At 46.4% G+C, this 20,340-nt stretch overlaps 2 protein-coding genes across 2 annotated transcripts in view; one reads left to right on the forward strand and one right to left on the reverse strand.

The window, feature by feature from the left end:
* LOC144668989 (EVI5-like protein) overlaps positions 1-20,340 on the reverse strand; it is a 96,623-nt gene that overhangs the window by 54,275 nt on the left and 22,008 nt on the right. The window lies entirely within an intron of this gene.
* On the forward strand, positions 1,883-10,860 carry LOC144668743 (zona pellucida sperm-binding protein 3-like). The gene is made up of 7 exons (XM_078531074.1): positions 1,883-1,915; positions 9,292-9,407; positions 9,496-9,599; positions 9,691-9,868; positions 9,955-10,081; positions 10,162-10,291; positions 10,739-10,860. Exons 1-7 carry the CDS (start codon positions 1,883-1,885, stop codon positions 10,858-10,860), a joined length of 810 nt encoding a protein of 269 aa, XP_078387200.1.

The raw sequence follows: 20,340 nt of genomic DNA on the forward strand, positions 1-20,340 counted from the left end.
TATCTGCCCATTTGACCATCCCGCCTATATCTCCCTGTAGCCCAAGACACTCAACCTCACTGTTAACCAACGGCCAATCTTTGTCATCCACAAACTTACTAATTCTACCCCCCCCCCCCGACATAGTCATCTATATCGTTTATATAAATGACAAATAATAGGGTGAGCACAGATCCCTGTGGTATGCCACTGGATACTGGCTTCCAGTCACTGAAGCATTCTCTTGTCATCACCCTCTGCCTCCTACAAATAAGCCAATGTTGAATCCACCTTATCAAATTACCCTGTATCCCATGTGAATTTGCCTTCTTTATAAGCCTCCCATGTGGGACCTTGTCAAAGGCTTTGCTGAAATCCACATAAACTACATCAACGGCACTACCCTCATCTACACACCTGGTCACCTCCTCAAAAAATTCAATCAAATTTGTTAGACATGACCTTCCTCTGACAAAGCCATGCTGACTATCCCTGATCAAACCTTGCCTCACCAAGTGGAGATAGATTCTCTCCTTCAGAACTTTCTCCAATAGCTTGACGTGAGACTCACTGGCATGTAGTTCCCTGGCTTATCTCTACAACCCTTCTTAAATAGCGGAACTACATTAGCTGTTCTCCAGTCCTCTGGCACCATCCCCATGGCCAGAGAGGAATTAAAAATTTGGGTCAGAGACCATACAATCTCCTTCCTTGCCTCCCTCAGCAGTCTGAGACACAAATCATCTGGACCTGGAGATTTGTCCACTTTTAAGCCTACCAACACCTCCAATACCTTGTCACTCCCATATCAATTGGCTTAAGAACCTCGCAGTCTCTCTCCCCGAGTTCAATACCTTCATCCTCATTCTCTTGGGTGAAGACGGATGTGAAGTATTCATTCAACACTCTAGCAATGTCCTCTGGCTCCACCCATAGAATGCGCTCTTGGTCACTTATGGGCCCTACTCATTCCCAGGTTATCCTCTTCCCATTGATATGCTTATAGAATATCTTGGGATTTTCTCCGGATAGTCGGAGTCCGGATGTACCCCAGAAGATGCACCATGGGACATTATCGGAAGTGCCAACGCACTGACTCCACGGGAACTGCCAGGGAAGTTTGAACATCTGATGGGCAATTCACCTGCTCCCTAGGACCCTCCGCAAAAGTCTCCAACTTCAGACAGTTCCCGTGTACTTACCTGAATAGATACCCAGGAAATGTTAGACCGATGAAAACCTAGTCTAACTCCTGGGTAACTGCACAGCTGACTGACCAATCACTCACAATATCCTCCCACCTGACTGCCTCGTGACCCCCAACTACCCCCTGACCCCTGACTCCCCATTGACCTCCCGACACCCCCAACTCGACCTGACTAGCTGCTCCACCCGACTCCCCCAGCGCACCCCATTCCCCCGACTCAACCTGACTAGCCTTTGCCACCAGGACAGAGTTTGATGTTGGGAATGTTCCGGCAATAATAGTTTCCAGAAATAAATTCTCTTTCCTGTCAATTCTGATTTTCACACTCGGTTTTAATTTCATACACTTTTATATTGGAACAATCTTTCAGAAATGTGCTGTGTCCATTTTTTGTGTAACAGCTCTGTCACCCAGTGTGAGAAATAAAACACAAACCGTCCAGTGTGGGGTTCAAACCCACACCCAGCTCCGTCTGTGTGTCCGATCAGTTCAGTTAGATCGAGCGCAGTGTAATAACACCAAGGTTACAGGGCTTTCACACAAGATAGAGAGGGAGTTAAAAAGGGAGCTGGGGTGGCCATTTCTGTTAGAGAAGCAATTCCATCTGTGAGAAGGATTGAAAGATTAGATGGATCATCAACTGAGGCCAGATTGATTGATTTTAGGATCAAAAAAGAGGCAGTCACGCTGCTGGGAATGTACTATAGACCCCCAAACAGTCAGAGGAAGGTAAGAGAGAAAATATGGAGGCAAATCTCTGAGCAGTGCAAAAACAGTAGGGCAGTAATTGTAGGGGTTTTTTAACTACCCCAATATTAACTGGGATAGTTTCAGTGTGAGAGCAATGGAGGGAACAGAATTCTCTTGAAGCATTCAGGAGAACTTTTTTGGCCAGTATGTAGCAAGTCCAAGAAGAGAGGGCACAGTTCTGGACTTAGCTTTAAAAATTGAATCAGGTGGAAGGAGTCACAGTGGGGAGCATTTTTGTAGTAGTGATAATAGTTCAGTTAATTTTAACATCATTGTGGAAAAGGACAGTGATAGAACAGGAGTTAAACTTCTAAATTGGGGCACGGCCAATTTTATAAGCTGAGGAGTGATTTAGCAAAAGTGGATGGAAACAGCTACTTGAAGGTAAATCAGTGTCAGGGCAGTGAGAGGCAACCAACGAGGAGATTCAAGGGGTTCAGAGTAAACATGTTCCCACAAAGAAATGGGTGGGAGAGACAAATCTAGAGCCCTCTGGATATCAAGGAGCTTTCAAGGAAAGATAAGGCAGAAAAGGAAAGCTTATGTCAGACACTGAGAACTGAATATTACAGAAAGCTGAGAGAAGTAGGGAAAGCGGACGGGTGAAATCAAAAAGGAAGTTAGGAAAGTAAAGAGAGGGCATGAAAGAATATTGGCAAGCAAAATCAACACAAAGATGATTGATCAATACATTTAGAGTAAGAGGATAATGAAGGAAAGAGTGGAGCTCATAAAACACCGAAAAGGTAACCTGTGTGTGGAGGCGGAGGATGTAGGTATGGGTCTGAATGAATACTTTGCATCTGTCTTAACAAAAGAGGGGGAGGAGGCAGACATTGTAGTTCAGGAGGAGGAGTGTGAAGTATTGGATGTGATAAACGTAGGGAGAGAGGAAGTATCAAGGGGATTAGCATCGCCAGAAGTGGATAAATCACCAGGGCTGGATGAAATGTACCCCAGGAGGTGTCCGCTCCAGTCAACAAAGATCTGACTACACTAATCCCATTTTCCAGCGCTTGGCACATAGTCTTGGAGGCTATGGCAACACAAGTGAATATCTAAATACTTCTTAAATGTTACGAGAGTTTCTGACTCAACCATCCTTTCAGGCAGTGAGTTCTAGACTCCCACCACTCTCTGGGTGAAAAAATGTTTCCTCAACACCCCTCTCAGCCTTCTACCTCTTCCCTTAAATCGATGTCCCCTGCTTATTGACCCATCTACTAATGGAAAACGTGCCCTCCTATCCACCCTATCTATGCTCCTCATAATCTTATACACCTCTATCAGGTCCCCTCTCAACCTTCATTGCTCCAAGGAAAACAACCCCAGCCTATCCAATCTTTCCTCATGGCTCAGACCCTCCAGCCCAGGCAGCATCCTGGTAAATCTCCTCTGCAACATCTCCAGCGCATTCACATCCTTCCTATAATGTGGTGACCAGAACTGCACACAGTACTCCAGTTGTGGCCTAACCAGCGTTTTATACAGTTCCAGCATAACCTCCCTGCTCTTGTATTCTATGCTTCGGCTAATAAAGGCAAGTGTCCCACATGCCTTCTTAATCACCTTATCTAGCTGCCCTGCTACCTTCAGGGATCTTTGGATATGCTGACCAAGGTCCCTCTGATATTCAGTGCTTTTCAGGGTCCTACCATTCATAGTGTATTCCCTTGCCTTGTTAGCCATCCCCAAGTGCATTACCTCACACTTTTCCGGGTTGAATTCCATTTGCCACTGCTCTGCCCACCTGACCAGTCCATTGATATCCTCCTGCAGTTTACGGCTATCCTCCTCACTATTTACCACTCTACCAATTTTCCTCTTATCTGCAAACTTCTTAATCATACCCCCTACATTTAAATATAAATCATTTATGTACACCACAAACAGCAAGGGCCCCAGCACCGAGCTCTGCGGAACCCCACTAGAAATAGACTTCCAGTCACAGAAACATCCCTCTACCATCACACTCTGCTTCCTGCCTCTCAGCCAATTTTGGATCCAACATGCCACTTTGCCTTGGATCCCATGGGCTCTTACTTTCATGCCCAGTCTGCCATGAGGGACTTTATCAAAAGCCTTACTAAAGTCAAACGCATTACCCTCATCAACACTCCTGGTTACCTCCTCAAATAATACGATCAAACTTTTCAAACACGATCTTCCCTTAACAAACCCATGCTGACTGTCCCCGATTAATCCTTGTCTCTCCAAGGCCAGATATATTCTGTCCCTCAGAATTCTTTCTAGTAACTTCCCCACAACTGCGGTTAGACTGACTGGCCTGTAATTTCCTGGTCTATCCCTTCCTCCCTTTTTTAATAATGGGACAACGTTAGCAGTCCTCCAGTCCTCTGGCACCGCACCTGTGGCCAGAGAGGATTTGAAAATTGCCAGGGCCCCTGATATCTCTTTCCTTGGCTTCCACAACAGCCTGGGATACATCTCATCCGGGCCTGTGGATTTATCCATTTCTAAGGCCGCTAGACCTGCAAGTGCCCCCTCTCTCTCTATGTTAATTTCCTCTAATATTTCACAGTCCTCCATCCTGATATCTGTATCTGCGTCGTCCTTTTCCATTGTGAAGACCGACGTAAAGGATTCATTGAGGACTGCACCCATGTCTTCCGGGTCCACACACAGATTACCTCTATTATCCCGAATTGGCCCTACTCTTTCCCTAGTTATTCTCTTACTCTACATATATTTAAATAACCCCTTTGGGTTTTCCTTTATTCTACACACCAATGCTTTCTCATGCACTCTCTTAGCTTTCCTAATTTCCTTTTTAAGTTCCCCTCTACACTTTTTACACCCCTGTAAGGACTCAGCTGTATTGAGCCCTCGGTATCTGCCATAAACTTCTCTCGTTTTCTTCATCCTAACTTTTATGCACCTTGACATCCAGGGTTCTCCAGGATTGGTTGCCCCCACCCATTGTCTTTACGGGAACATATTTGCCCTGTGCTCTCACTATTTCCTCCTGGAAGACCCTCCACTGCTCTGGCACAGTTTTATCTGCAAGTAGCTGCTCCCAGTCCACTTGTGCCAAATCGCATCGCAACTTAGTAAAAAAGCCTTTCCCCAGTTTAGAACTTTTATTCCTGGCCCAACCTTATCCTTTTCCATAACTATCCGAAATCTAACTGAGTTATGGTCACTATCTCCAAAATGCTCCCCTACTGATATGCCTTCCACCTGCCCGGGCTCATTTCAGAATATTAGGTCCAGAACTGCCCCCTCCCTTGCTGGGCTTTCTACGCACTGTCTAAAAAAGTTCTCCTGGATGCAACTTCAGAATTTTGCTCCCTCCCTACCTTGCACAATAAAACTATCCAAGTTCATATTTGGGTAGTTAAAATCCCCTACCATTACTGCCCTATTATTCTTACACTTCTCTGAAATTTGATGACATATTTGATCCTCTATCTCTCCCTGACTGTTTGGGGGCCTATAGTACACAGGTCATATCTGACTAATTAGATTGAAGTTTTTGAGGAAGTAACAAGTAGGATTGATGAGGGTGGTATAGTTGATGTGATACACATTGATTAAAACAAGGCTTTCGACAAGGTTCCACATGGCAGACTGCTTAAAAAAATAAAAGCCCATAGGATCCAGGGGAACATAGGAAGCTGGATACAAAATTGGCTCAGTGGCAGGAAACAAAGGATGGATGTTTTTGCGACTGGAAGGCTTTTTCCAGTCAGGTTCCACAGGGCTCAGAACTGGGCCCCCTGCTTTTTGTGGTCTATATTAATGATTTGGGCATAAATGTAGAATGATCAAGAAGTTTACAGACAGCAGAAAAATTGGTTGATAGCGAGGAGAGTTGCTGTGGACTGGAGGAAGATATCAATAGACTGGTCAAGTGGGCAGAAAAGTGGCAAATGGAATTCAGCCCAGAGAAGTGTGAGGTGATGCATTTGGGGAGGTCAAACAAGGCAAAGGATTACACAATAAATGGGGGGGGACCGAGAGGTGTAGAGGAAGTGAGGGGTATTAGAGTGAATGTCCACAGATCCCAGAAGGTAGCAGGACAGGTTGAGAAGGTGGTTAAGAAGGCAGATGGAATCCTTTCATTTCTTAGCCGAGGTGTAGAATATAAGAACAGGGAGGTTATGCTGGAACTATATAAAACATAAGTTAGGCCACGACTTGAGTACTGTGTGCTGTTCTGGTCACCTCGTTACAGAAAGGATGTAATTGCATTCGAGAGGGAACAGAGGAGATTTACCAGGATGTTGCCAGGGCTGGAAAATTGCAAATATGAGGAAAGATTGGAGAGGCTGGGGTTGTTCCCCTTGGAACAGAGGAGGCTGAGGGGAGATTTGATTGAGATGTACAAAATTGTGAAGGGCCTGGATAGACTGGATGGGAAGGGCCTATTTCCTTTAGCAGAGAGCTCATTGATGAGGGGATATAGATTTTAAGTGATTGATAGAAAGATTAGAGGGGAGATGAGGAAAACCTTTTCTCACCCAGAGGATTGTGTGGGTCTGGAACTCACTGCCTGAAAGGGGAGTAGAGGCCGGAACCCTCAACTCATTGAAAAGGTGTCTGGATATGCACCTCAACTGCCGGAACCTGCAGGGCTACGGACCAAGTGCTGGAAAGTGGGATTAGGCTGGGGGGGTTCGTTCTTCAGCTGGGGCAGACACGATGGGCTGAGTGGCCTCTTTCTGCGCTGTAAACATTCTACGATTCTACATTACATTCAGACGGTTGCTATGCAGCCATTCACACCTCATCTGGACACATCTTTTGTTTCTTTATTTTACCCATTACCACTGCCTCTGGCTTTTGTACCATGAAACCTTTTATCCTTTAATCTCTCCTGCCATCCACCCTATCACACACCTTCCCTTTTGTTCATCGACATCTTTCCCCACCAGACCAACTCCTATTGGTCCAAATAAAATCGGCCTTCCTGGTAATAAATCCATGAGTTCTGTCATTGGTGGAGATTGTGGAGATTGGGGCTGGTTAATTGGTTCAATGTTGCTGCTTATGGTCTCATTGGTGTCAGTGAGTGCAGCTTGTGTGTATAAAAGGTGCTGCTCGGTGGCTGAAGGGATGGTTGAGTTGTTTGGTATCATGGGGGATTTTGTAGTGAGGGCTTTGTTCCCAGTGCTGGTGCTAGTTGGAGCTCTTTGTGGCTCTGATACTTGGCAACAGTTTCTAGGCCAGAGGTTTCTATGGAGCAGAGTCAAAGCCACCCCTGTGCCTCAGACATTCTCTCCTCCTGGGCCTCCCTTTGGTTCCCATTTCCGTGTGTCTGAGGGTGGGAGTGTGTCTCCACTGCAGACTGTGATGGTGCAGTGTGGAGAGGACAAGCTGCTGCTCAGGGTCCAGCTGGATTTATTTGGAACCAGGCACCTGATCAAAGCTGCTGACCTGACCCTGGTGGACAGCAGGCTGTTGGCCAACCAGTATATACTCTCAGAACCACACTGTCCTCTTTGACTATGGACTCCATGAGTGTGGCAGCAGGTTGCAGGTAATGGGAATCCTCAGCTCTTGCTCTAAGCTTGGGCTGTAGGTTGTTCCCCACTCTTCATTCCAACACTGAGTGAGATGTCAATGATATTGAGGAGATATATCTCCTGCTTTATAAAACTACAAATTAGCTTTCTATCTTGTATTGTATTTTGCATTAACTGGTTCCTGAGTCTCTCCAACCTATGACATCAGCCCCATTGGTCTTGAACCTTCTCTTTGGATCCTCCAAGCTTTTCCTTTTGTTGTTTAGAGGATTTTCATCTCTATTCCCCTCATTCAGATCAATCCAACTGGAGGTTTCAGTCCAGTTTAATCCAACCAGGTTGTGCCTTAAATGAAGAAAATGGAATGAGAATGGAGATGTATTGGACTAAAGAGGAACTCCACACTTCCCACTTTTCCTGTCATTGGAATAACTGGTGCTCTGGCTTCAAACTCTTCTATTTCCATGCTCCATGTTACTGTCCACTTGTGGCTCCTTTTTACTGTTAACTGAAGCTGTCCTTTTGTTGAGTCACTTCCCTATTAATGGATCCTGGTCTTGTTCTGATGATCGCCCTCTTTGGATAAAGGGCTGAGGTTGCATTGCAGCCCATAATGAGGCCATTCGGCCCCTCGAGCCTGTTCCCCAATCATTAAGATCCTGACCGAACTTCTACACAACCGCCATGTTCCTGTCCTCTTAACAAGCTCTTTGATTCCTGTCATCAAAATATGATAAATATCCTAATATTGTGCTTTATTGTATTATTGGGGTTTGGATAATTTGTGTGGGGCTGAATTGGACAGTTGGTCTGGAGGCTTTGAGTCATCAAAAAGAATCGAGCTTTGAAATGCTAAATCCATAAACATGGCTGAAGTTTTAGAATGAGATGTGATGAAAATTTGCTTTTTCATATAACTTCGGATAGCTTGAATTTCCAAGCGATGGTGGGATGTTACACCCAGCTTTCAGAAACTAAGCTGAAGTGTTAATTTTTTCAAAAGGTTACTGATAAATTAGTACTCAAGTTTTATATTATGAAAAGTGAAGTTGCAACAAGATATGGGAACAATGCAATTTACCTGTCAAGGGGATGAGGCTGAGTCAGTGGTGAAGACATCCTAAGATCTTTCACAAATGTGAGAAGCCTCCAGCCTCTGCATCAAGTTCCTGTCTAAAGGAACCAAGGATGTGTTAACTCGTGTTGAATTCTCCTGTCCAGGTGGTGTTGCTTTGCCTGGGTCCATTCAAATTTTTTTTACTGTTGCCTTAATAAAGGTGTCACTGGGAGCCAGATTAATCAGAAGATTTTGGGAGTTCTTATAGTAATTTATAGACCTATGTATGTGCTTAATCTCTTTTTTAGTTCATGTTTACATTTTTATCTAAACCTCCTGAATTTGTGGCAGTCTTTGCTGTTCCTGAATTCCGGACACTGATCTCAAAATAAAATACTAATTGCAAAACAGTTGAGCGCATGATCAAGTTTCCCTCGTGGATTTGATCCACCTGACTAGCATCATCTGCCACATCATAACATTCCCTTAATGACACAAAATAAATCCATCTGTCTCAAACATACTCCGTGACTGAGCATTCACAGCTCTCTGGGATAGAATCCCAAAGATTCACCACCTGCTGAATGAAGTAATTCCCTGTCACATTAATCTTAAGTGACCCCCTGACCTGAGAAGCCTACACCTAATAATCAACTCTCCTCCGGCTGGGAGGAAGCAGCCTCTTCACACTGACCTTGTCAATCCCCCTCAGAATTGTTTTCAGGGGATGGGATGACTTCATTGTTAACCCCTGTGGAGAACATTCTCATTTCAGATCAGTTCTTCATTCCTTCACCTGATTCTTTCAGATGATTGGAGATTTCCTCATCTACACCACCCACCTGAACCACACCCCAGAGTATCATGGATCTGTCATTGTGAGAACGAATGGAGCTGTCGTTCCCATTGAGTGTCGTTATTTGAGGTGAGAATCTTTACCCTCTTTGTCAATAAGATCTACAGCTGCTGGTGGTCTCTGAAGATGTCCTAAAATGACTCCCCTGCCTTTCCAGGAAGGGCAATGTGAGCAGTGACCCCATCAAGCCCACCTGGATCCCATTCAGCTCCACCAAGTCTGGAGAAGGGCATCTGTCATTCTCTCTGCGCCTAATGAATGGTATGTGATGGGTGGATGGGGAGTGATTTCCTGTAGTCACTCACTGGGAGTTACAGCCACTGTCTTGAACCCTTGTCCTCTTGTACTTCAGGTGACTGGCTTACAGAGCGCACTTCGACTATCTACTACCTGGGTGAGCTCATTCACATTGAGGCCTCTGTTTCAATGATCAACCACATGTCCCTGAAGCTCTACATTGACCGCTGTGTAGCTACATTGAGCCCAGACAAGGACTCCACCCCGAGATACAGCTTCATTGACCACAATGGGTAAGGAGCTCTCTGCTTTCTCCAGCTGGTCCCATCTCAATGGCTTCACTTGATTCACTTCCTGTCCCTTTTTAATCTTTCTTCAGTTGCCTCCTGGACAGCAAAGCTGAGGACTCCTTTTCAACCTTTGTGTTGCCAAGAGACGAGCAGGAGCTGGACAAGCTCCGGTTTGACCTGGATGCGTTCCGTTTCCTTGGAGATGACCGTTCCTTGGTAAGAGGAAGCTGATCATTGGGGTCTCCATGTTGGGAGGGAGTCACTGAATCATGACGTGTGTTGAATGTGTCCCTCAGATTTTCATCACCTGTCACCTGAAAGTTGCTCCATTGGATCAGAGGGATTCCAGGAACAAAGCTTGTACTTTCCAGAAGGTGCAGAATGTGTCAGTTCCCCCTCTCTCCATCAGGGACGTTGTGTGGGGATGTGATGCACAACCTGGTTGATGGGCTCTTTCTCTTGTTTAGCTGGACCCCATTGGAGGAATCGAGCATTGACATCTGTGCCTGTTGACATGTGGGTAACTGTGGTGCCACAAGGGAGTTGTTGTTTGGTCCCAGAGGAAGGAGAGATCTTGTACCTGAAGGTGGTAGGACATTGATCCTCTAGATGTTGGACGTCCCCCTTTCCCCTCTCTAACTGGAATGTTTGATGTTGCAGAGAGTGAAGCTGGATTGAAGTGGGAGGGTGAGGCCTCACTTGGAGCCCTGCTCATTCTGGATACTGATGTGACCAACCTGGCAACAGAGTCCCTGAATGAGGCTGAGCGAAGGATGCAGGAGAGGTCTCCAGGTGGTGAGTTGGCCAACTGCTGGTTTCCATTTTCCCCTCAGTGTTTCCTTCACTAACCATTGGTTTCTCATTGCTTTGTAGGTGTGCAGTCTGAGGTGGTCCTGATCGTGGCCCTGACTGTGACAGCTGTCTCTCTGATCTCTGCTTCATTGCCGGCCTTGTTCCTGTACAGGAGACACAAGCAAACTCTGGTCAACCAGTGATCAATAAAGCAGTGATTCCTTCTCCCTTGTGTCTGGGACCTGATTTCTCTGCATCCTCAACATGTTAGTTAAATGTCTCTGTGGAACTAATGGCTGGGGCTAGTCTATCCAAGCACAGAACTCGGCCTGATGATGATGGGTTTACTGAAGATAGAGAGAAGCAGTAACTAAATTTTTTTGTGCTTCAGACCCCAGGCTTGGTATCTATAGCCACCCAGTGTGGGGGAGGGGGTGTGAGCAGTTCTGGGTCCTCCTTGTGGACCTGCTCCTGAGCCTGGCTGCCTCATTCTCTTCCATGGTGATGTTCACCCCCTGGAGAGGGGGCTCACTGTATTGGAGTGTTTGAGGTTTGCTGTAATCAGTGGGTATGTATGGTCTGGTCTACACCGATCAAATAAACATCCTGTTTGCAATCATTTGTCTTTCATCTCTAACACCTGGTGAAATTGTACAATTGACTGGTCAACCAGTTAACAAAGGCCTGTCTATTGTGGGGAATAGTTAATCTGCAGCTCAAACAGAAGGTGATCTGAGAGACAGCATGGCTTTAAGTGGATGGGACTAAACTCTCAATTTTCATCGGAGCTCACTAATGAGGATGTTGTCCACTTGGACTTCCAGAAGGGATTCCAACTTTCACAGACATGGAGGGAAAATGAAGTGTTTGGGGATCCGGAGAACATCATCTGACTGTCAGGAATTGACATGTGGTGGTTGCCAGGGATCTGATCTGGTGCCTGAACTTCATTTATAATTTGTAGGGATATCCAAGCTTGCAGGTGGTAATTTTCATGCAGACAGGAGCAAAAGGGATTGAATGAGTGACTAAATGATTGTTCATGTTCTGTGATGGAGAGTGAGGTCATCCACCTTGAACAAAAACTAGAAAAATCATGCTGTTATCTGAAGGAACAAATTTGAGTCCAATACCTCATTTGTAAATGGTTAATTGGGGCTAATGGGATGTTGGCCTCTCTCAGATGTGATGCTTCAGTTTTCCAAACTCTGGGCACCCACACATCTGGATTTCTGAGGTTTGGACATCGAACAGCAAAGGAGCCATTGTGTTCTTAGTCTCGCTGCTGATTGGCCAGAATAAAGTTTGGGGGGAGGAGCAGTTTAACTCCTAGATAGAAGGTTGAGTCTGATCTAAGGTGTTTAAACTGTTGGGAGGATTTGGTAGGGTGGGTTTGGGGAATAATTTCCTCTCTGTAGGGAATTGAGAACAACAAACCTGAACTGACATTGAAGCAGGGCCATTGAGAGTGAAATTGAAGGGGAGGGGGAGAGTACCTGAGGAGAGGAAAGTATTAATATTAGCTCATGTCAGACCAGGAAGAGAAATTGTGTGCTCAACAGTTTAGTGGGAGTAAGGTTGAGGGTACATGAGATGAGGGGTCGGGAGCAAGATGAAGTTGGAGAGTGCCTGAGGGGAGATGGAGAAAGACATCAGTCCAGGCTAGGATAGGGAAGAGCCCGAGAGGAAGTTTGTCCTGATGGGTGAGGGGAAGGAAGGGAGGTGGCAGAAGCAGCTGATCTGAACCTTTGTCACAAAGTCCATGAACTGTTTGTTCTTGTTGGTGATGGGAAAGGGTTTTCAAAGATGGTTTGGAGTGGAGAAGATGGAGGGTTCCTAACATTGTAGCATGACCCTGGAATAGTGATGAGTTTTGGCATAGGACAGCGGGACACTGCTTCATGGGGTCCAGCCAGCTCTGGTGGTTATCACTAAACCAATTGTTCTCCCTGGGTATTCAAGACTGAATCACTTTGACTTAAGCAGAGATGATGGTTGGAGCAGGGAGAATGGTCTCCTGTGAGAGACCAATGGATTCATTGGGGACTGGGGGATCCAAGATGAAGTTGCATTATTAATTTTTCCAAGGATGATGATATTGCTGGCAAGGCCAGCATTAATTACCCCTCAGAAGGTGATGGTGAGCTGCTGCACTCCATGGGTATTCAGCTGCACACACTGCTGCAAGGGAGGCAGTTCCAGGATTTTGACCCTGTGACAATGAAGGAACGGTAGTTATAGTTCCACAACAAGATGGTGTGGTTTGGAGGGGAACTTGCAGGTGGTGTTCAAATGTAGCTGCTGCCCTTCTAGATGGTAGAGGCTGTGGGTTTGGAAGTTGCTGTCTAAGGAGCCTTGAGTTAGCGCAGTGCATGTTGTAGATGGTACACAGTTACCATTGTGCATTGGTGGTGCCCCAAGATGGCCGAGCAAGCTACTCAGTGGCAGCAAGTAAATGAAACTGGATGTATCCAGCATCCACCTAGGCACTGGAAGCAACAACGACAAATCCTGTCCTCCTTACAAACGTATGGTGCTTTGAGCCAAAATTGGGAGAGCTGTCCCACAGACACTCCGAGCAGTAGCCTGACATCGTCATACGTATGAATCATCGCCGTCCCTGGGGATGTCCTGTTCCACTGGCAGGGCAGGCCCACCAGAGGTGGCAGCCCAGTGGTGTACAGGAGGGAGGGAGTTGCTCTGGGAGTTCTCAACATTGACTCTGGACCCCAGGAAGTCTCATGGCATCAGGTCAAACATGGACAAGGAACACTTCTGCTGACTACCACCTACTGCCCCCACCTCAGCTGATGAATCAACACTCCTCCTCCATGATAAACACCACATGGAAGAAGCACTGAGGGCAAGAAGGGTACAAATGTACTCTGGGTGGGGGACTTAAATGTTCATCACAGCTGCTGAGTCCTCAAGGACATAACTGCAAGACTGGGTCAGCAGCAGGTGGTGAGGGAGAAACCTACCTGACCTTGACTTCACCAATCTACCTGTTGCAGATGCCTCTGTCCATGACAGTATTGGTATGACAAAAACTGGGCATCTATGAGGCACTGTGGGCCATCAGCAGCAGCACAATTGTGTTCAGCCACAATCAGTAACCTTGCGGCCCAGCATATCCCCCACTCTACCGTTACCATCAAGCTGGGGTACCAACCCTGGTTCAATAAATAGTGCAGGAGGGCATGCCAGGAGCAGCACGAGGCAAACCTAAAAATGAGGGGTCAACCTGATTAAACAATAACACAGGATGACTTGAATGCAAAACAGTGGAAGCAGCAGCAATAGACAGAGCTACAAGCAATGGATCAGATCTAAGCCCTGCCACATCCAGTTGTGGATGGTGGTGGACAACTAAACAATTCACTGGAGAAGGGGACTCCTCAAATATCCCTATGCACAATGATGGGGGAGCCCAGCACATCAGTGCAAAAAGACAAGGCTGAAGTATTAGCATCAATCTTCAGCCAGAAGTGCCAAGTGGGTGATCCATCTCAGCCTCCTCCTGAGGTCTCCAGCACCACAGATGCCAGTCTTCAGCCAATTTGATTCACTCCACATAGAACCATAGAAAAGTTACAGCACAGAAGGAGGCCATTTGGCCCATCTTGTCCAGGGTGCCCTTTCGAGTCCCACCTTCCTGCACCTGGCCCATAGCCCTGCAGCTTACAGCACTTAAGGTGCAGATCCAGGTCCTTTTTAAAAGAGTTTAGAATTTCTGCCTCTACCACCAACTTGGGCAGTGAATTCCAGACACCCACTACCCTCTGCGTAAAAAAGTTCTTCCTCATGACCCCCTACACCTTCTGCCACCTATCCCCTGGTTCAAGAATTCTCCACCAAGGAAAACAATTTTACCCTGTCCACTCTATCTATTCCCCTCATCATTTTGTACACCTCAATCAAGTCACCTCTCAGCCTTCTTTGTTCTAGGGAAAATAACCCAACCTATCCAATCTCTCCTCGTAGCTACACTTTTCTAAACCTGGCAACCTTCTTGTAAACCTCCTCTGCACTCTCCCCAGGGCTATTACGTCCATCCTGTAATGTGGTGATCAGAGCTGCACACAATACTCCAGTTGCGGCCTCACCAGTGTTTTATACAATTCCAACATTATATCCTCACTTTTATATCCTATACCTCTGCCAATATAGGAGAACCTTCCATATGCCTTCTTTACAACCTTGTCTACATGATATCAAGAAATGGCTGAAGGCCCTGGATCTGCATCTGCACTGGCCCTTACAATATTCCAGCAATAGTACTGAAGGCTTGTGCTCCAGAACTTGCCGTTCCCCTGTTCAAGCTGTTACAGTGCGGCTACAACACTGGCATCACCCAGCAAAGTGGAAAATTGCCCAGATGTGACCTGTCCACACAAAAAGCAGGACAAATCCAACCCGGCCAATTCCCGCCCCATCAGTCAACTCTCAATCATCAGCAAAGTGATGGAAGGGGTCGTCGCAAGTGCTGCTTGATAGCACTGTCACTGCTCACTAACACTCAGTTTGGGTTTTGCCAGGGCCACTCAGCTCCTGACCTCATTACAGCCTTGGTCCTCAGGGCAGTGTCCAAACCCCAACCATCTTCAGCTGCTTCATCAAAGACCTTCCCTTCATAAGGTCAAAAATGGGGATGTTCACTGATGATTGCACAATATTCAGCTTCATTCAGGACTCCTCAGATACTGAAGCAGCCCATGTCCAAATGCAGCAAAAACTGGACTATATCCAGGCTTGGGCTGACAAGTTGCAGGTAACATTCGTGCCACATGAGTACCAAGCAATGAACATTTCCAACAAGAGAGAATTTCCCTTTGACGTACAATGGCATTACCATCGCTGAATTCCCCACTATCAACATCCTGTGGGTTACCATTGACCAGAAACTGAACTGGAAGAGCCACATAAATACTGTGGCTAAAAGGGCAGATCAGAGGCTAGGAATCCTGCATTGAGTATTTCACCTCCTGATTCCCTTAAGCCTGTCCACCATCTACAAGGCACAAGTCAGGAGTGTGATGGAATAATTGCCCCTTGTCTAGACAAGTACAGCTCCAACAACACTCGAGAAGCTCGACACCACCCAGGGCAAATCAGCCCACTTGACTGGCACCCCATTCACAATCATTCACTCGCTGCATCACCAATGCACAGTGCACAAGATGCTCTGCAGAAACTCACCAAGGCTCCTATAACAGCACCTTGCAAATCCACGACCACTACCATCTAGAAGGACAAGGGCAGCAGATAAATAGGAACACAACCACCTGGAAGATCCTCTCCACGCCACTCACCATCTGACTTGGAAATATATCGCTGTTCCTTCACTGTCGCTGGGTCCAATTCCTGGACCTCCCTCCCTAACAGCAGTGTGGGTGTAACTACACCACAGGGACTGCAGTGGTTCAAGAAGGCAGCTCACCACCACCTTCACAAGGGCAATGAGGGACGGGCCATAAACGCTGGCTGAGCCAGTGATGCCCAAACCTCATGAATGAACAAAAATTATTTTGAATCTGTTTTCATGGTATACGACACGAACAACATCCCAATAATAGTGGAAGGTCAAGGGGCTACAGGGAGCAGGGGTCTTAAAACAACCACTATCACGAGAGAAAGAGTAATGGGAATACTAATGGGACTTAAAGCTGACAAGTCCCCTGGACCTGATGGCCTGCATTCTAGGGTCCTATAAGAAGTGGCTGCAGAGAGAGTTTATGCATGGGCTGTCATCTTACAAAATTCCACAGGTTCTGGAGATGTAATGAAGTCAGGAGCTGAGAGTCCCTGGCGAAATCCATACTGGGCATCAATGAGCAGGTTATTGCTCAGCAAGTGCTGCTTGATAGCACTGTTGATGACTCCTTCCATTGCTTTACTGATGATCGAGAGTGGACTGATGGGGCGGTAATTGGCTGGGTTGGATTGCCCTGCTTTTTGCGTACAGGACATACACGGGCAATTTTCCACATAGCCGGGTAGATGCCAGTGTTGAGCTGTACTGGAACAGCTTGGCTAGGGGCATGGCAAGTTCAGGAGCACAAGTCTTCAGTACTATTGCTGAAATATTGTCAGGGCCCATAGCCTTTGCAGTATCCAGGGTCTTCATCTGTTTCATGATATCACGTGGAGTGAATCGAATTGGCTGGAGACGGGCATCTGTGATGCTGGGGACTTCCGGAGGAGGCTGAGGTGGATCATCCACTCAGCACTTGTGGCTGAAAGTTGTTGCAAATGCTTCAGCCTTATCTTTTTCACTGATGTGCTGGGCTCCCCCATCATTGAGGATGGGGATATTTATGGAGCTGCCTCCTCCAGTGAGTTGTTTAATTGTCCACCACCATTCACAACTAGATGTGGCAGGACTGCAGAGCTTAGATCTCATCCGTTGGTTGTGGGATTGCTTAGCTCTGTCTATCACTTGTTGCTGATGCTGGTTGGTACGCAAGTAGTCCTGTGTTATAGCTTTACCAAGTTGACACCTCATTTTTAGGTATACCTGGTGCTGCTCCTGGCATGCCCTCCTGCGCTCTTCATTGAACCAGGGTCAATCGCCTGGCTTGGTGATGATGGTAGAGTGGGGGATATGCAGGGCCATGAGGTTACAGGTTGTGTTCGAGTACAATTCTGCAGCTTCTGATGGCGCTCAGCGCCTTATGGAAGCCCAGTCTTGATTTGTTAGATCTGTTTGAAATCTATCCCATTTAGCACAGTGGTAGCGCCCCACAACACGATGGAGGGTATCCTTAATGTGAAGGCAGGACTTGGTCTCCACAATGATTGTGCAATGGTCACTCCTACCGATACTGTCATGGACAGATGCATCTGCGACAGGCAGGTGGGTGAGGATGAAGTCAATCATTTTTTTTCCCTCACCACCTGCCCCAGACCCAGTCTAGAAGCTATGTCAATTAGGACTCAGCCAGCTCAGTCAGTAGTTGTGCAACCGAGCCACTCTTAGTGATGGACATTGAAGTCCCCACCCAGAGTACATTCTGCGCCCTTGTCACCCTTAGTACTTCCGTCAATTGGTGTTGGAGGAGGAGGAGCGCTAATTCTTCAGCTGAGGGAGGACGGTACGTGGTAATCAGAAGGAGGTTTCCTTCTTGTTTGACCTGATACCATGAGACTTCATGGGGTCCAGAGTCGACACTCCCTCCCGACAGTATAGCACTGTGCGGCCACCTTTGCTGGGATGATGACGGTGGTTTCTGGGACCTGATCTGTGAGGTATGATTCCATTGCTTCACTAGTCTGTGAGACAGCTTTTGGCACTAGCCCCCAGATGATAGTTAGGAGGACTTTGCAGTGTTGACAAGGCTGAGTTTGCCGTTGTCTTTTCCGGTGCCATGGAGAATGCTGGGTGGTCAGCAGAATTAGTTCATTTTCAAGTTGGCTAATGGTCACTAGAGGAGTGTCCCAGGGACCCGTGCTGGAATCTCAACTACTTACAATCCATATGAGCAACTTGGATGAAGGGACCGAGATTATTGACAAATTTGCATCCAATACAAGGATAGGTGGGAAAGCAAATTGCCAGGGCACAGGATTTTCCAGCACCACCTGTCACCAGGATCTTCCGGTCCCGCCAAAAGTTAATGGAACTTTGGCTGACCTGCCCCATCCCCTGTGATGGGCACTGCCACATGGGGCCGGAAAATCACGGCAAAGGGATATCGATGGGTTAAGGGAGTCAGCCAATATTTCAGAGATGGATAAAAATGTGGGAAAACGTGAGGTTATCCACTTTGGCAGGAAGAACAGAATAGCAGAATATTATTGAAATGCAGAGAGACTGCAGAATGCTGCAGTACAGAGGGAACTGGGTGTCCCTCATACATGAAACTCCAAAAGTTAGCATGCAAGTCCAGGCAGGAATTAGGAAGGCAAGTTGAATGCTGGGCTTCATTACAAGGGGGACAGAGTGTAAAAGTAGGGACGTCTTGTTACAATTGTACAGGGCTTTGGTGAGACCACTCCGACTGCACCGCGGACAGATTTAGGCACCTTACTCAATGACAAATACACTTACATTGGAGCCAATTCAGAGAAGGTTCACCAGGTTGACCCCTGGGGTGAAGGGGATTGTTTATAAGAAAAGTTTGGGCAGATTGAGGGTATAAACATTGAAGTTTTGAAGAATGTGAGCTGACCGCATTGAAACATATAAGATACTGAGGAAGATTGACAGGGTAAATATTGAGCAGTTGTTTCCCCTGGCTGGGAAATCTTGAAACATGGGGGCACTGACTCAGGATAAGGGGCCCATCATTTACAACTGAAATATGGAGACATTTCTTCACTGAGAGTTGTGAATCTGTGGAATTCTCTACCCCAGAGGGGGAGTGGATGCTCCATCATTGAATATAGTTAACGCTGAGAAAGAACAGATTTTGGATCTCAGGGAATCGGGGGATATGTGGAGTGAGAGCAGCAAAGAGCTCCCAGAATGAGAGCTGCTGAAACATAGGATTGAACCAGGGAGCTTCAGATCCTCAATCTAACACTGTCCCAACTGAGCTATTTCAGCCACCATTTTGCTGTGTTTTTGTGCCATTCTTTTAGAAGAAAATATAACCCCACCTGCTGGAATTCTCCCTCCTGCTCATTCCTCATTTCGTGGCACTGCAACCTGACCAGGGCGTTTCATCTCTCCTCTCTTACACCCAATCACACACCTTCCCTTTTCTTCATTTTATCACCCTCCCCTCGCCTAAAGCCCATCACATTTCAAACTTTTCCCACTCCTCATCAAAACTTATCTGCCTGAAACTGCAACTCTCTTTCTCTCTACACACCCGCTGTCACACCCGCTGAGCATTTCCAACATCTCTCTTCATTAAAAACAATTCTCTCTTACTCCATATCAGAAACACAATGGACATTATGCAAAATAAGTTCCCTCTCACATTCCCTCTCAACTTGTTTGCTTTAAAACTTTGCATTTTTATTCTTCTGAAATTGTCTCAAATTAAACACACAAACTCCTGACATGGACCCATGCATCCATTTAGCACGGATGGACGATCAGTTCACAGACATTTCACTATTAATCTGCTGCTGTTAATTGTTGCCATGGGCCTTTAAATTAGGCAGAGGGTGATGACATCATACAGACACACTTGGCCACCATATCAGAAAGCTCCCAGAGTGTAATCTCCGATCTAGCGCTTTGAAAGGTTGGAATTATTGATGTAAACTTGGAAATGTTTGACTTCACAGGCTGGGATTGCCTCAATCTCTCCCTACACTAGTCTTCCTCCCGAGCTGTTTGTGTTTGAGCTATCCCACTCGATTTGGGGCAGGATAGTGGGGGAAATCCAGGCCCAGGACAAAGAGACAAAACCTGAAAATCAGAGCCAGGTCATTGAGGAGAGAAGTTAGGAAACACTTCATCACACAAAGGGTGGGAGAAGGGTAGAACTCGATCCCACTATACAATCACAGAGACAAGCTCAATTAATCATTTAAAACCTGAGATTGAAGGAGCTTTGGTGGACCAGGGAACTCAGGGAGATGGGGACAAGGCAGGTAAATAGTGTTAGGATTCACATCAGCCATAATCTCATTGAATAGTGAAACTCATGTTGCTACGTTTCAATGTTTTTCCTGTAGCTTTGATGTGGATCATTTCGAAATAATGGACTCTTCTGATGTCATACAGT

The sequence above is a fragment of the Cetorhinus maximus genome, chromosome 28 (assembly GCF_964194155.1).
Source record: "Cetorhinus maximus chromosome 28, sCetMax3.hap1.1, whole genome shotgun sequence".
NCBI lineage: Eukaryota > Metazoa > Chordata > Chondrichthyes > Lamniformes > Cetorhinidae > Cetorhinus > Cetorhinus maximus.